At 43.8% G+C, this 17,744-nt stretch overlaps 1 protein-coding gene across 2 annotated transcripts in view; it reads left to right on the plus strand.

The window, feature by feature from the left end:
- OPHN1 (oligophrenin 1) overlaps nt 1-17,744 on the plus strand; it is a 210,483-nt gene that overhangs the window by 75,369 nt on the left and 117,370 nt on the right. For both annotated transcript variants that reach the window (XM_061598304.1, XM_061598305.1), the window contains exon 2: nt 11,480-11,575. In XM_061598304.1, coding sequence (XP_061454288.1) covers nt 11,480-11,575 — 96 coding nt within the window. The remainder of the gene's footprint in view (nt 1-11,479; nt 11,576-17,744) is intronic.

The following is a 17,744-nucleotide window of genomic DNA, read 5'->3' on the forward strand; positions in this document are numbered from 1 at the left end:
CCTGATCTTTCGCAGGAGATATGCCTAAGCATCTTTGCAAAGTTTTCACATTTGCCTTTTTAGGGGAGGGTGGATTCTTTAACATTCACCCACACTTACTGTGTAGCAGAAAATTGCAGAAAATAATTTCTACTTGATTTCAGGTGAACCCATCAGAGGAAAGATGCATCTTGGTTGCTAGGGGGAAAGGAAGGGCAAACTATGGCGATTCCAAGGACAAGAATAGTCAGAAGCAGGAAAAGTGCACCAAAGGGAAAACAGCAACTCTTTAGGACCTCAGGGGTTCGCATTTCCTGGTGTTCAAACAACTCACTTATCTATCACAGCTCTGATGTCGCTCATTGGCTAATAGCACTGACAGGTGGCAGCAGCCGGGCTGGTTTATTTCACAAAAGAGTGAAATGAGGGTTTGCTCTATTACTTTCTTTCTAGGAGGGTTAGAGACTTGCCTTTTGTTAAAATTGAAAGGTCATATGCCGGGATCCCTGCTGGGGATGCCTCTGAAGGCCTTCACAGGTGCTCTGGTACCAGCTCCTGTAGCAGGAGGGAGTCGAGCCATTGGGGTTCAGCTCCTGGTGGCCAATGTTTTAGTTTTAGTTCAGTTTGGGAAGGGGGAGGAGTTTGTTTGGCCTGCTTTTTGCAGTGGATCCACCTTGTCCGATGCTCTTGAGCTTGCTTGCAGATTGGAACACAATTCTTAGACAGATTGTACACCTCTGCAGATTTTGCGGTGCAGTTTTTGTGAGGGAAGTGCACACACATTTTAACATACATTTTGTATGTGAAAAGTGTGTACGTAATGCATACAATTTTTCAGTATGGATGTTTTGTGCATTCTTTCAAAAACTCTGCATGAAAGAGAATGAACAAACCTGTGAAGTGGCACCAGAAAGACTAGAATTGGACTGAAGTACTGGCTCATCCCACACCTCACCCAGCTTCAGTGACTTTAAATGGACTTGAGATACTTTTTTGTGGTCACAGTGCAAGTTCTAGAAACATACCATACTAAGTATTTTAACTTGAGAAAAATATTAGATTTTTAAGAATGCTTTTTAAATGCATGAATATACCACATCCTCCATGACTTGGGTCAGTCATTTTTTTTTCAGTTGAGGAAACAGAATGAGAATTTCAGTCCCAAGATATTCTTTCTTCTTTGACTTGCAAAATGGAAACAGGAAGTGCAATTTTAGCTCATTTCTACTATGTATTTCTTTCTCTCCCCAGCAAACAATTTTATTTATTTGTTATTTATTTATTTATTAGATTTATATCCTGCCGTTCCTCCCAGTAGCAAGTAACCAACCAACAATCCTTTAAAGCGCAGCCTCCTTGCTGCCCCTGTGTTTGGGGCTGTGTGTGTTGCTTTGCTAAACCAAGAAACCCTCAACGGTTTCCTTTCTTTCTACAGAGTTTTGTTCATTTTAGTTGTCCTTCAGTACCTTTACCAACTCTGGAGCATCGCCCCATCTTTGAAAAAACATGGCAGTACTCAGAATTATAATACATTTAAAGTACTGTGGCTACAGTAAGGAAGAATGTTTTTCCTTCCTCTTGCCCATATAATGTTAAGCCAAACCTAGGCTTAGTGTGAATGTGTTCCAAGGGAGAAGATTGCAGCCGCTGGGCCCCTCCCTGGCCCTCTTAGCTCAGCAGCTGCATCGTGCTATGCCAAGGTTTGGTTCAGCATGACGTTGTGGTTAAGGAGGAGAGCGCCTAACCATGAGTTGCACTCATGGTTGTTCTTGGCTAACGGTCATGGTTAAGGAAGAGTGCTTTACTCTGAGTCTGGGTTGGATGACACGTTAAGCCAAACCTTGGCAGTTGGATGAAAAGTGGATGAGAGTTGGCCAGTTGCATACCGGTAAGTTGGGATCGGTTTCAGCTTCTCCCTTCTGAGGATGTGGACAAGGTGCTTTCGACTGTGAAGCCTACCACTTGCCTAACTGATCCTTGCCCATCGTGGCTCCTTGTGAGCTGCAGAGAGAAAATGGGCATGGGGATTAAAGCGGTGGTAAACGCATCCTTGCAAGAGGATGTGATGCCATTAGCTTTCAAGGAGGCAATTGTAAAGCCCATCCTAAAGAAGCCCTCCTTGGATCCCCAAGTTTTTAATAACTTTCGCCCAATTTCGAACCTACCATTCTTGGGCAAGGTCATTGAGCGAGTGGTGGCCAACCAGTTGACAGCACACTTGGATGAAATGGATTACTTGGATCCATACCAGTCAGGTTTCAGGACTGGTCACGGAACTGAAACAGCCTTGGTCGCTCTGGTAGATGATATGAGGAGGGCATTAGATAGGGGAGAATTCACCTTTCTTGTCCTCCTCGATCTCTCAGCGGCTTTTGATACTGTCGACCACAGTATCCTTTTACATCGCCTGGAGGGATTGGGAATTGGAGGCACTGTATTACGGTGGTTCCGTTCCTTTCTCTCCGATAGGTACCAACAGGTAGCACTGGGGGAGGAGGTTTCAGACCCTTGGCATCTCAGTTGTGGTGTGCCACAGGGCTCTATCCTCTCTCCCATGCTATTTAATATTTACATGAAGCCGCTGGGGACAATCATTAGGAGATTTGGGCTGCAGTGTCACCAATATGCGGATGACACTCAGCTCTATCCTAATCAAAATATACCAAATACTAGCTCAAATGAAGGAGCTGAGAAAGCAAAAGCTCTAGTTCCTTTAAAACGCTCTACGAGAGCAAACATTGACAAACCGCCTGAAAAATTTACTATGAGAGTAATTACCAGCCCAAATATGCATAAACAAATTAAAATAAATCCAGAAACACTATATTTAACATATGTTCAGCCGAAATTTAATTAAATAAAGTTTTAAAATATACTAAGATATTATAAAATATACTAAAATATAAACTAAATCTGTATAATATAATATATTAAAATATATTACCTTTATATTATAGAAATATATTATTATCATTGTTATAATAAATTACAAACATGATAAAAAAAGGGAAAAATGTTGACCCATTAGGCCTAGTTGTTTTCCATCAAGTCTAAAAGTCTGAAAAGTTACAAGCAGTGTCTTATCTGCTGTGCCTGGCCTGAGAGTGAGAGCAGACATTCAAGGTCAGACAGTAGTTGTCATGGTAACGGGAGATAACAGCTGGGAAAGTTGTGACAGCCTGCTATTAGTTCTTCCTTCTTCTGTGTCTTGTCTCTGAACTGAGAGCTTCTCTCCTTAAAGGGGGGGGGGAAACTCTACATGTAATCTACTTCCAAAGCTTTAAGCCATAATGTCTAATAAAAACTCTTAACCTAATCAAATACCTCTGAGGAGTTTCTTGCTCAACTTAACTCCAGCGTAACGTATACTGTTCACGCAACAACGCTCGCACATCAACAAGTATCCTTTTACATCGCCTGGAGGGATTGGGAATTGGAGGCACTGTATTACAGTGGTTCCGTTCCTTTCTCTCCGATAGGTACCAACAGGTAGCACTGGGGGAGGAGGTTTCAGACCCTTGGCATCTCAGTTGTGGTGTGCCACAGGGCTCTATCCTCTCTCCCATGCTATTTAATATTTACATGAAGCCGCTGGGGACAATCATTAGGAGGTTTGGGCTGCAGTGTCACCAATATGCAGATGACACTCAGCTCTACCTCTCGTTTAAATCTTCACCAGAGTCGGCTGTGGAGACCTTGTCCAAGTGCCTGGAATCCGTGAGTGGATGGATGGGAAGGAACAAGCTGAAGCTGAACCCTGATAAGACCAAGGTGCTGCTTGTGGGGGACAAAAGAAGGCTGGGAGAAGTTGACTTGAAGTTCAATGGGGTGAGTTTACCCCTGAAGGACCAGGTCCGCAGCCTTGGGGTTGTACTTGATTCCAGGATGTCCATGGAGGCTCAAATTTCAGCAGTGAGCCGGGCAGCCTGGTATCAACTACACCTCATACGAAGACTGCAACCCTACCTTCCTGTTCATCAGCTCCCACTGGTAGTACACGCCCTGGTCACCTCTCGATTGGATTACTGTAATGTGCTCTATGTGGGGTTACCCTTGAAAACGGTCTAGAAATGACAATTTATACAAAACGCGGCGGCTCGACTACTTACGAATAGTCGCCGCCGGGATCACATCACACCAGTGTTGTTCAATCTACACTGGCTTCCAGTTGCTTTCCGGGCCCGATTCAAGGTGTTGGTATTAACCTTTAAATCCCTATACGGTCTTGGCCCAGTTTATCTAAAGGAGCGCCTTCAACGCCACCAATTATGCCGCCCGACACGATCAGCCACTCAGGGCCTTCTCTCAATCCCGCCGACAAAAACAGCTAGATTGGCGGGAACTAGAGAGAGGGCATTCTCAGTGGCGGCCCCCACTTTATGGAACTCCCTCCCACAAGACCTACGGCATGCCTCTTCCCTAAATGTATTTCGTAAAGCCATAAAGATCTGGCTCTTTCAACAGGCCTTTGGGATTTCCGGGGAGGGTTAACCGTTATGACTGAAATGCCTCTAACGCTGTATTAATATTGTTCTCGCTGCTGTATTGTTTTTATATTGCATTATTGTACTTTATTGTATTCTGTTTTAATTGTTACATGTACGTCGCCTAGAGTGGCCAATGGCCAGATAGGCGACACATAAATTAAATTTTATTATTTTATTATTATTATTATTATGAAGAGAGCCAGATGTTGGGTTGTACTGGGAACTCTGTGGGAGGGGGAAAAGGGGTGGTGGTGGAGAAGAGGGAGGGCAGTCTTGTGCCAGATGAGTCTGAGGATCAACCCTGTGTGTGACAGCTGTGAAAAATGTAAATTCCATGCTAGGGATCATTGGGAATGGAATTGGAAATAAAACTCCCAATATCAAAATGCTGTTGCACAAATCTATGGTGCCACCACATTTGGAGTACTATGTACAGTTCTGGCCATCTCCCCTCAAAAAGGATGTTGTGGAGCTGGAAAAGGGTAACCAAAATGATCAACGGAATAGAATGACTCCTCTGCGGAAAAAGGTTGCATATTTTGGTATGTTTTTTGAGTTTGGAGAAAAGGTGGGTTAGAGGAGACATTGATCACGGTTGTGCATAACATAGATAGAGCGGATAGAGAAGTTTTTCTTGCTGATAACACTAGAACTCATGATCATCCAGTGAAGCTGAATGCTGGAAGATCCAGGGAAGACAAAAGAATGGACTTCTTCACACAGTGCATAGTTAAAGTGGGACTTGCTCTCACAAGGAGCAGTGATGGCTGCCAATCTGGATGGCTTTAAAAGAGGATCAGGCAAATCATGGAGGATAAGGCTGCGTTCTGCCTCCACGGTCAGAGTCAGTATCCCTTCTGAATGCCATTTTCTGGAAATGGCAGGAGGGGAGAGTGCTGTTGCGCTCAGGTCCTGCTTGCGAGTTTCCCACAGACATGTGGCTGGCCAGTATGAGAATGGGATGCTGGACTAGAGGGACCACTGGCCTGATCCAGCAGGCTCTCCTGATGTTCTTAGAAAAAGGTCTTTCACACGACCATAACACAGGCACCATATGAACCTCCCTCGGGCAGGCCTTCACAGTTGGAATGCCCCTGCCGAAAGGCCTTTTCTCTGGCAAGCTGCCCACTGTACTGGTCAACACTAATTTTATTGCCAATGATGTTTGATCAATTTTAGGGTAACTTTGTATCGCTGATTCCGAATATGGCATCAGTTTTGCTAGATTGGCTCTAATTTTTGAGATAATGGATGCCCCCATTGAAAAACATATCAGATTCAAAAAATTTAATGGTCAGGCATAGCCTACCCACAAATGACATGGAAACTGTCTCAAATCATACAAAAGTAAACACATGAGATACCTAATGGCATTGTATTCAGTACAATAACATTAAAACAAAGTAAGCTGATTCAGATAATCACAATTAATGCATAGAAAAACGCTGTGTGTACGATTTTCTTTTTTGTGGGGCATCAGGACAATCACATTGGAGGCTGCAGCAGTAGTCTGCCATCATGTGTCTGTCCCATCTGCCTTGATACCTTTCCTCCATCACCTTTATATCCTGATGGAACCTCTCCCCTTGTTCTTCACTAAAATCACCAAGATTATCCGTCTAAGTGGCTATGGAGATAGTTTACCTTTATGCTCATATTAGTACCCAAATGTTTAAAGTTAGCGAGCATGTTTTGCACAGGGATGAGACTGTGCTGGGACCATCAAGGGGCAAGCATTTCCACCTGTCTTGCCCCACCCCTCTGCCTGGGCCTTATCAGGAGGAGCTGCAGGCTGAGTCGTGCTGCTGCAGGGATGAGACTGTGCTGGGACCTCAAGGGGCAAGCATTTCCACCTGTCTTGCCCCACCCCTCTGCCTGGGCCTTATCAGGAGGAGCTGCAGGCTGAGTCATGTTGCTGCAGGGATGAGACTGTGCTGGGACCATCAAGGGGCAAGCATTTCCACCTGCCTTGCCCCCCACCCCTGCTCTTAGTGACATTTTTCTGGGGACTGCCCTTTACCAGGAAGATGAATGCTTTTGGTTTGCTGTTCCTGTTTTTTTAGAGATGTTAGGACTTCGTTAGTTTGATTTTTTTTTTTTGTAAATTGTATTGTTTTTATTTGTATTTTGTATTTGTATTTTTTTGTGTGTGTAAGCCGCCTTGGGGGCCTATTTGGCCGAAAGGCGGCCTAGAAATAAAACATTACATTACACCAATTCTTCATAATTGTTTGCTTTGTGGTTACCCAAGAAGTTCTTGACAACTGAGACAACTGCACCAGCAGAAGCTTCAACATCATTCATAAATTTAGTGAAATTCAAATCATTGATGAGTTTACGAATTTTAGGACCATCAAAGATCCCTGCTTTTAGTTTTTCCATAGTCAGTCCAAGGAACGATCTATAAAATGTATTTGAAGCAATCACCATCTTTGTCCAAGGCCTTAACATTGAATTAAATTGCTTCATCAGTCCAAGCTTGATATGGAGTGGTGGGAGAATGATTTTTTTCTCTGTCAACCAATGGCTTGTTAATGATGGTCGCTGCACCTACAGTCATGTGTTCCCTTGAAGGCCATGTCACTTTTTCCCAATGATCTCGCTTTGCCCTACTATCCCACAAGCAGATGAAACAAGGGTACTTCGTGTATCCACTTTGCTGCCCAAGCAAGAAGTTCACTGTCTTTAGATCAACTCAAATAGACCTCTGGTGTTCATGATAGCAGAGCTTCTGCAAGACCATTTTGATATTTTCATATTCTTCTTTAAGTTTTGTTGAGTGAGCAATTGGAAGAGATGCATAGCGGTTACCATTGTGCAATAAAACACATTTCAAGCTTCTGGTGGAGCTGTCTATAAAAAGCCGCCAATCTTCTGGTCGATATTCCGGTAGTCCCATTTGGAGAAGAAGTCCAGGAATGTTATTGCAGTATACAAGTTCTTCATCTTGGCTGAAGTATGGAAGAAGTCCCTCCTCTCTTGTCCGATAAGCTGTTATGTTTATTTATTTATTTATTTAATTAATTTCTATACCGCCCAAAGCCAAAAGGCTCTCTGGGCGGTGTACATAAGACTAAAACAGCAACATAAAATACAAAAACATAGAAATAAATAGCAAACTCAACAGAACAAATAATTAAATAGCATTAAAATACAATAAAATACAATTAAAGTGTAGTTAAAACAAGCAAAGACTCACATACATACACACACCAATCTCATTCACACCACACAGCGTACATCCGGCGACAATGTCCCACGCCGAAGACTCTCCTCGCGCAGATGAAATAGGCTGGGACCTGGTCCTGTAGGGCGTGGCAGCTGTTAATAGCTTCCGGCTGTAGACAGTGCTTTTCCATTAGCCTGGATGCTAAAAGTTCAGATGCTTGCTTTGACAGACTGAGGTCTCGTATCAGATCATTGAGTTCCTTTTGGGAGAACTGCTCAGGTGTTGAAAAGCTTTCTTCATATCCACTTCCAGGGCTACCACCTGTGCTACACTCCACGTCCAGCATTTCTTCAACATCTGACAATGGAAGGTCAGGCAGTGAGGTAAACACTGGTATGGGAACGTCTTCGCCGTGTGGTACAGGTCGCCTTGCTGAGTCCAAATCAGGATACTCCCACTTACGTTTCTTGTAGCGATTGAAGCTTTTCACATTCACAACACAAAAATAACAATCGTGATGGTTTTGCGGCTCTCTCCACACCATAGGCACACCAAAGTTTAAACGTTTCCTTTCTCCATTTTTCCACTGTCGTAGGCACTCTACACAGGTTTTGCAAACCTTATGGGGAACCTAAGACTTATCTTAATCTCCAAGCTTAACTCCAAAATAAGCAAGATATGCTTGTTTTACAAAGTCAGTAATGTTTTTTCTTGTTTAAGCAGCCTCTTCATGACAAACTCATATTCCTCTTAAAAAAAAAAAAAAATCAATATGATATGATATGCGATGGATAAACTTGCAAAACAATGTTCAAGAGTAAAAAGACAGACCAAACCCTGCTGCATATGTCAGCAGCTACAGGTTGTATTGGGGTACAATCGTCATTTGAGGGGTATCCATTATCTCAAAAACTAGAGCCAATTCAGCAAAACTAATGTCATTTTTGGATTTAGCACCCCCAAAATACCCTAAAGTCATTCAAACATCCATGGTAACTAAAAAAAATTTTTTTTTGGTTGGGCTATGAGGGGGCACACCCCTTTTGTTCCTTAAGGGAGACCCACCCTGACTCTCAGTTTAGCTTCTGTGCCCGACATTTGATCCCAGACTGTTAAATGGCCATAAAGACAGGGAGACAAAATTACACTGGACTGATCTGGATTATAATTGGTTACTGATTCATAGGGTCGCCATAAGTTGTAATCGACTTGAAGGCACATAACAACAACAACAAAAACCCATTTGTCTTTTGGGAAGAATCCTTCCTGTCTGGAAATACGTCTTTCAGAACAAGCTGTTATTTTCAATTTCTGGAAAACTTTGGATCCTAATCTACTTGTTTTATTTTTTAATGTCTTTGCTGTGGAGCCAGGGGAAATTTCTTAGATCATTCGCCATGTTCGTAAAAAGGATCCAAATGAAAATTGGTGCATTCTGTGATAGGGGCCCTAGACTGGCTCATTACAGCTCTTTGTTCTTTAATGAGAGACCAAAGAACATATTATTATTTTATTATTATTATTATTTCGATTATATACCGCCCTTAGCAAAAATAGCTCTCAGGGCGGTGAACAAACAAAGTAAAATACAATATATCATAATAAGCTGCTCTTCCTAGGGATACACTTCATAAAACTGACTTGGCAAGCAAATAATTGTGGAGATTTGGCTCCTCAGAGTTGTGCTGTATAATGCTTCTGAGTCTGAATTCATATATCACCCGAGGAGAGTGGTTGTCACATCCCTTTGGCTGGACATCATGCCATGCTGCTCGCATGGGACGTTGCGACACCAGCACTGCTGCTGCTGGCCCTGACAATGGCAACTTTCCATGCAATTATGTGGTTTCCATCATTATCGCAGCAGCACAGAAGTGGCTGCATGACTGCCAATGTATGAGTCAGTCTTCCCTCGTCCTCATTTGCAGCATTGGTTTGTAAGAAGGCCAAGTGCAATATCTACCAGTAGCGTGGCTGGAGCACATGTCCAGAGCAACATGGCTTCCCAATGTGTGTGGCGCACGGTCCCACACTGCCTCTGTTGCAGCATGTTGTGGTTGGATTTTATAGGCTATGCTGCCATATTGTGCCTGCACTTCAGGTTACCTTGTGAGGTTTGTCTTGCTGCTTTGGGCCAGGGTCACTGGCCATAATGTCCTTTTTTTAGAAAAGAGGAGACAAAAATTGTGTGGCTTGTGTGAACTGGATGCAGTGATTTATACCAGAAGTGTTTGTGTTTCTCTTTCTCTTTCTCACCATGGAGTTGATGAGGGGGGCAGATGTGAAAAGTAAAATGAAACCCTATCACAGTTAATGCCAGCCTGTGTGAGTTTGATTACTGGGCACTTCCATAGTGAGGGGCAAACACTTCTCCAGCTCAGTGGTTGTAAATTTGCCCCCCTGCAGAACATGGACCCTCATTTATCGTAACCCTTATCTGAGCATATGAACCTGAACACTGCATAACATGTTAAGCAGCTGGCCATCAGCGTGAAGATTTATGTATAGAAAAAGAAAAGGGGCATGAGGGCAAAGGGAGAGGGGAACGAGGGACTGCCCTGCTTTATTGTATTGCATAATGCTAGAACTCTAACAAAAGAAAAGAAAATCCCATCACAAATGCACACGTTGAGGGCGGATTTCACATTATTCTGGGTGTGTGCAATCCTGTTTGATTAACCCCCCTCCCCCAGAGCTTGGAAAAGTTACTTTTTTGAACTACAACTCCCATCAGCCCCAGCCAGCATGGCCACTGGATTGGGCTGATGGGAGTTGTAGTTCAAAAAAGTAACTTTTCCAAGCTCTGCGCCCCCCCTCCAACTTAGTTTGGGTTGACTTGAATTGGTTATGTAAACATTTCCACAGTCTCAAATTCCAGAATGCACAAAATGAAGACAGAATCCATCCATCGGCAAATGGCTCTTTGGCATCCTGGTGCTTGCAGTTACAAGTGAATAAAATTCACAAACAGTTGTCATGTGCAGATTGATGGGCCTGCCAAGTTTGAGTCCCCCCCACCAGCAAGATGCTATTTAGCCCCTCCCACTACCATGCCACTTTTGTTCTCCCCCCCCCCCTTTGCTCTTCTTTTTATACATCGTTGGGTGGAGGGAGGAGAGGGAGAGAACGAAGTATCTTTTTCTTTTCTGACTGGAGAAAGAAAACAAAGACTGACAATTGTACCTTTTTGCCCCATGTTAAGTGTGGAGCAAAGTTATTTCCCTCCCCTTCACCCCCCCCCCACCCCCCGTAATCCAATGCAATATCTCGTACAAAGGCCTGTGGCTACATGGATTATCCCTGGTGGTCAATAACTGGTGCACATGCGCCCTGAATGAAATTTAATTTTGGAGACAGAACTTTATCTGCAGCTGGTTCTGCAATTATGATTTGAGTTGTTCAAATTGGGGGGGGGGATGAGGCACTCATACAAGGCAGTCATCTCCAGGTGAGGTACTCAGAAGCAAGGCTGGAAAAGCCTCTCGCTGCACCTGAGACCTTGACACATTTGCTCAGTTGGAGTGGATGATTCTGGGCTGGATCATTACCAGACAGCCCCATGTTATGGTCATTTGAATATTCAGCAAAGAACCATTTTTCATCAAGAAAGATGGAAAGCCTCCAAGGTGACCCCTGTGAGGCAGCGGACACAGGTATTTTTCTAGCCTTAACATTAAAGCTTATGAGTTCTCTGATGTGTTACGTGAACACATGTGTTAGCTTCCTACTTCAGGGGGAGGTGTGAGATCCAAAAAGCGCTGCGCTCTCTTTCAAGGGTGAAATTCCTACAGATTTAGCTGCTATTCTTGCACACTGACTTCTGCAACCTTTTAATCTTTTCTAGATTATTCATTGGCTGTACAGAAGTTCTCTCAGACTCTTCAGTCATTTCAGTTTGACTTTATTGGAGACACTTTGACAGATGATGAGATTAATATTGGTAAGTGCTTTCTCTCTCTCTGTATACGTGTGTGTGTTTGTTGCTGCTTGCAAATGTTGACCCCCTCCCCCTACCAATTATGAAGTTTTTTTGGAAGTCCCTTACTAAGGGCCTGCATGGCTGATTTTCCTTTAAATTAAAACTAGCTGCCTTAAGCGTACTTTAAACAAAACATGTTTAATGTAACAGGGTTGGCCCTTTCTTAATGGTACCTGATTTCCTTTGTTCCAGAGATTACCTTAGATGCTAATATTGGATATAGAATCTGACCCCCCTCATTGAATTCCACTGCTTTGTAATGTGAGCAGACCATGTGTAGTGCTGCAAGGATCCCCCCCCCTATTTTTCAGGATGAGCTGCAATTCTTCCACCATTGCAGGGCTTGCACATGTAAACCACTTGGGTAGTCCATTTATTTCCAAGAGTATTTTGACTGGAGCGCTGTCTGAACAGGCACTCTAGTATCGCATTCTGCTTGTTGAGTTGATTCCCATTTTGAAAAGTGATCCCATTAGTACTGATAGGTAAAGAAGAGGAATCTGCCCCAGGTGTTGCATTGGTAAAGTTACATGCATAGCCAGTTGATTCTGAATTGCCTTTTCACAAAGGTACCAGATGAGTAAGAATGCAAGAAGAGTCCTCCTGGGTCCAATATTCTGTTTCCCAGATACCTTTGGGGAAGTTGAGAAGCAGGGAGTGTGGGCAGCCGCCGCCGTCTTTTGCTGCTTCACAGCAGCTGGTATCCAGTGACATACTGTATCTGGACCTGGACGTTCCCTGTGACCATCCTGACTAGCAGTTGTTGACAGACTTGAATTCTCTTTTAATAGCCATCTAAGCTAGTACGCATCAGCACATACTGTAGTGGTGAATTCTGCAAATTAAGCATTGTAGGAGGCATTGTCTTGACATCTTCTCTCCCCACAGCACTTTTATAGCTTTTTTGTGTGTATGAGTGTCCTAGAACATGTGTCACGCTGGCGTGGCTTGCAGAAGGTGGATAGGTGGACAGGCACTCCTGAAAAGTCATGATTATTCCCCTGTTTTATGTTTGCTTCAACCTTGTGATGTATGACAGACTGAGGAGATAAGTCATGGTCAAGGCCTCCTACCTGTCTCTTTATTTAGAGACAGTGTGGTGTAGTGGTTAGAGGATTGGACTAGGACTCGGGAGAGCAGGGTTCAAATCTTCACTCACCCATGAAGCTTGCTGGATGACCTTGGGCCAGCCATTGTCTCTCAGCATAGCCTACCTCACACGGCTGTTGAGAGGATAAAACGGGGAGGGGGAAAACCATGCTTTTATGCCACGGAAGGTGAGATATAAATGTAATAATAATAAATTGTTGAGGTGGAAGGCAGCAGGGCGCTCAGATGCTTCTGTTTATTGCTGTAGCACAGAAGTCCCCCCCCCCCGGACCACTTGAAAATTCCTCGGGGTCTTGGTGGACCACTTAATTATTTTTTCTGCCTCTTGTAGCAACTGTGCTGTGTGTGATTTCTAATTTTTTATTGCTTGCTGGTTATCTATTGTATTTTATTGTATTACAGTTTGAATTCCATAGATATTTCTGTACGTAATATATTCTAACGTAAGATTAGACATAGTTAGATACAATAATATCTAAAATAAGAAATAAATGAAGCAATAAAATACAATTAAAAATCAGTATGAACATTGCCATGGATGTGCCCTCTCCTGTCTTCAACCACAAATCCACAGACATGCCATGGACCACCTAAACCTCATTGTCTACTGGTGGCCCACAGACCACAGTTGGGGGGTCTGTCATTCCTGATTTTGTTAAGTTTCTCTATTTTCCAGGAGTTAAGTTCACCGCATTCCTGTTTCAGTTTGCAAAAATGTATTGAAGCTGCCATGAAATCTGTACATGCTTTGGTGTACATTTCTCCTAACATGCACATTTTTGTCTGCCACTTTTCTCAGTCTATGCAGCTCTGTATCGAGCATTTGTGTATGTTATTTTTACTAATATGTGCACTCAGCCCTGATATATGCATTATTGAATACATTTTTGGGGGTGAATTCTCAAAAGCAGTTTGCATAGTAGAAGGTGACTTACAAACGCATCTGAATAAAGTTGTTTGCATTCTCAGCTGGGACAGGCATCTATCCTAGAACAAAAGGAGATTCCCTCAACCTCTACCTGATCACTGGTTCACAATGGACTCTGTGGTCGCAAATGCCCCCTTTTTAGGGAAGGTTATTGAGAGGGTTGTGGCGCAGCAACTGCAAGTACTCTTGGATGAAACAGATTATCTTGACCCATCCCAGTCTGGGACTAGGCCTGGTTATGGGACTGAATCAGCCTTGGTCACTCTGATGAATGCCCTTTATCAGGAGAAGGATAGTGGGAGTGCAACCCTGTTATTCTTACTTGATCTCTCAGCGGCTTTTGATACCATTGACCATGGTATCCTTCTGGGCCAACTTGGTGAGATGGGTATTGGAAGCACTGTTTTACAGTGGTTCCGATCCTATCTCCAAGGTCGCTCTCAGAGAATAGCATTGGGTGACTGTCTTTCGGCTCCCTGGCAGTTATGCTGTGGGGTGTTGCAGTGTACCATCTTGTCCCCCATGCTGTTTAACATCTATATGAAGCCCTTGGGAGCAGTCATCAGGAGATTTGGGGCAAGGTGTTAGCAGTATGCTGACGATACCAAGCTCTATTTCTCCATAACATCTGAATCGGGAGAGGCTGTGCAAGCCTGGGCCGCTGCCTGGACTCAGTGGTGGGCTGGATGAGGGCCAATAAACTGAGCCTGAATCCTAGCAAGATGGAGGCACTGTGGGTTGGTGGTTCCTGAGTTTGGATAATTGGTCAGTTGCCTGCTTTGGATGGGGTCGTACTCCCTCTAAAAGAGCAGGTCCATAGTCTGGGGGTGCTCCTGGATCCATCTTTGTTGCTAGAGGCCCAGGTGACCTCCGTGGCTAGGAGTGCCTTTTACCAGCTTCGGCCAGTACGACAGCTGTGACTGTTTCTGGACCATGATGGCCTGACCACTGTTGTCCATGTACTAGTAACCTCCAGCTTGGACTACTGTAGTGCATTCTATGTGGGGCTGCCCTTGAGTTTGGTCCAGAAGCTGCAGCTGGTGCAAAATGTGGTAGATCAGCTGTTCACTTGAGCAGGATATCACCAACATGCTGAAAGAATTGCACTGGCTGCCCATTTGCTACTGGGCCAAGTTCAAGGTTCTAGTCTTGGTGTACAAAGCCCTATACTGCTTGGAACCAGGATACCTGAAAGACTGTCTTATCCCTTATATACCCAGTTGATCACTGCGCTCTGCAGGTGAGGGCCGCCTGCAGATGCCATCTTATCAGGAGGTCCATTCTGCACAATTTAGGAAATGGACCTTTAGTGTGGTGGCACCTACCCTGGGGAATTCCCTCCCCTTAAATATCCGACAGGCGCCATCTCTGTTATATTTTCGGCCTTTACTGAAGACGTCCCTCATTCAACAAGCCTTTTAAGTAGATACCTTACTCCAGTCTGCTTCTGTGTTGGAATTGGTTTTTAAGATGCTGTTAAAGATTTATTTATTTATTTATTGGTTTTTAAAAAGGTTTTTAAGGCATTTTGTTTTAATGTTTTAAAATCATTTGTTTTTAAGATGTTTTTAAATGCTTTTAGTGTTTTTGTTTGCTGCCCCTGGGGTCCTTCTGAGAGGAAGGGTGGGATATAAATTTAATAAATAAATAAATAAAGTGGTCTGAATCAACTGGTGGTCTCACTTGATAGAAGGCAGCAACTTGCGTTTAAAGTGGGCTGGTTCACATGACCCAGTAAGCCCAACCTATTGCTTAGAGACACCCATGCTCTTATGTTCTTGACTGCAGCTTGTGGTTAGTGGTTTAGATGGCATGCAAAGTCAAACAGGAGTGAAAAGGACCAGGAAGACTAAAGCAGTGGCCTGCTTCTCTCCCGGAGCCTTAGGGTGGTCTCGCTAAGACAGGGTAGCATGGTGCAGTATTCATCACTGATCCTTGCCAAAATCCTAGTTGGAGACAGTGGACAATTGGCAATAAAATATCTTGCTTAAGACTATCTACTGGGCTTCATTGTGAATGTTGCCCTATGTTCTGCCCTGTAGAGTCGGTTTGTTTCTTTCTCTTCGGGGGATGGTCCATTTGTGGGGCAGATGGGGTGTTTTTGCCCAGACCTGAAAGGCCCACTGACCAACTGGCTTCTGGCTAGTCAACTCATTGCCAGTTTTATAAGCCTGTGTTAACCCAAGCCACAGTCTGCTCAGACCACTGATCAGACCACTGTCAAAATTCCGTTAACAAACCCTCTGCCTAAGATGATTCCTGTCAACTGTGTGTCTGCTGACAAAGGATGACAGCCTTTGCCAGCCAGGCATTTTCCAGATGTTTTGGGTTACAACTTTCTTTAGCTGCAGCCAGCATGGTTGTGCAGACTGGGGCTGATGGGACTTGTAGTCCGAAAGATCTGGAGGGTGCCAGGCTGGTGAAGACCACCTTGGAAGAATCCTTAAAAAAAAAAAAAACCCACTAAGTGTTCAACACACTCCACATACATTCTTACAACAGCTCTGTACAGGCAAGTATTAGCTGAGACAGAGAGGCAGTGACTTGTCTGAAGGCCATCTGCTGTGTTTGGTTGAGGTGGCTTTTCAACCGGAGACTTTGTGACCCACAGCAAAATCTCTTAACCACTATGTTACAGAGTGAACATGGCTGAGAGATCATTCGCACTATGTGAAGCTCTGGTTTTGCAACTTATAATGTACAGTTTTTCCTGGGTTGAAATGTTCCGCTTACCTGGTGCTTGTGCCAGACTAGGAAAATTAACAGCAGCCTGATTAGTGATAAATTAACCTGCACAGATGCCTCATGTAGTAAATGTGGTCTGGTGGGCAATGATTTGGATTTGATCAACCTGGGATTCAACACTCCTTAGAATCATAGAATTGTAGAGTTGGAAGGGGCCGATAAGACTATCCAGTCCAACCCCCTGCTCAATGCAGGAATCCAAATGAAAGCATACCCGACAGGTGGCTGTCCAGTTCCCTCTTGAATGCCTCCAGTGTTGGAGAGCCTACCACCTCTCCAGGTCATTGGTTCCATGGTTGTACAGTTAGGAAATTTCCTGATACTTAGTTGAAATCTGGCATCCTGTACCTTGAGCCCATTATTCCATGTCCTGCACTCAGGGATGATGGAGAAGAGATTGTGGCCCTCCTCTGTGTGCCACCCTTTTAAGGACTTGAGGAGTGCTATCATATCTTCCCTCAGTCTTATGTTCTCCAGGCTAAACATGCCCAGTTCTTTCAGTCTTTCCTCAGAGGGCTTTGTTTCTAATACCCTGATCATCCTTGTTGCCCTCCTCTGAACCCGTTCCAGTTTGTCTGCATCCTTCTTAAAGTGCGGTGTCCACAACTGGATGCAGTACTCAAGATGAGGCCTAACCAGTGCTGAATAGAGGGGAACTAATTCTTCACTGTTGGCTCATATTCAGCTTGTGATCAACAATAATCCCAAGAACCTTTGCACATGTAGTATTGCTGAGCCAAGTATCCCCAGTCTTATAACTGTGCATTTGTTTTCTTTTTCCTAGGTGTAGAGCTTTGCACTTAACCCTGTTAAATTTCATTCTGTTGTTTTCAGCCCAATACTTGAGCCTATGAAGATCCCTTTGAATTTTGTTTCTGTCCTCCAAGGTATCCCAATTTTGTATCATCTGCAAATTTGATAAGCATTCCCTGCACCTACTCATCCAAATCATTAATAAAAATGTTGAAGAGCATTGGGCCCAGGACCGAGCCCTGCGGTACCCCACTTGTTACCTCCCCCCAGTTTGAGAAGGAACCATTGATAAGCACTCTTTTGAGTAAAATTCTGTAGCCAACTGTGGATCCACCTGAGAATTGTTCCATCCAGCCCACATTTAGCTAGTTTACTAATCAGAATATCACAGAGCACTTTGCCAAAAGCTTTGCTGAAGTCAAGATATATTATGTCCACCGCATTCCCACAGTCTACTAGAGAGGTTACCCAATCAAAAAATGATAAGATTAGTCTGGCAGGATTTGTTCTTGTTATATCCATGTTGGCATCTAGTAATCACAGCATTGTTTTCAAGGAGTTTACAGATTGACCACTTTATAATCTGCTCCAGAA

This window comes from Rhineura floridana, chromosome 16, assembly GCF_030035675.1.
Source record: "Rhineura floridana isolate rRhiFlo1 chromosome 16, rRhiFlo1.hap2, whole genome shotgun sequence".
NCBI classification, from domain to species: domain Eukaryota; kingdom Metazoa; phylum Chordata; class Lepidosauria; order Squamata; family Rhineuridae; genus Rhineura; species Rhineura floridana.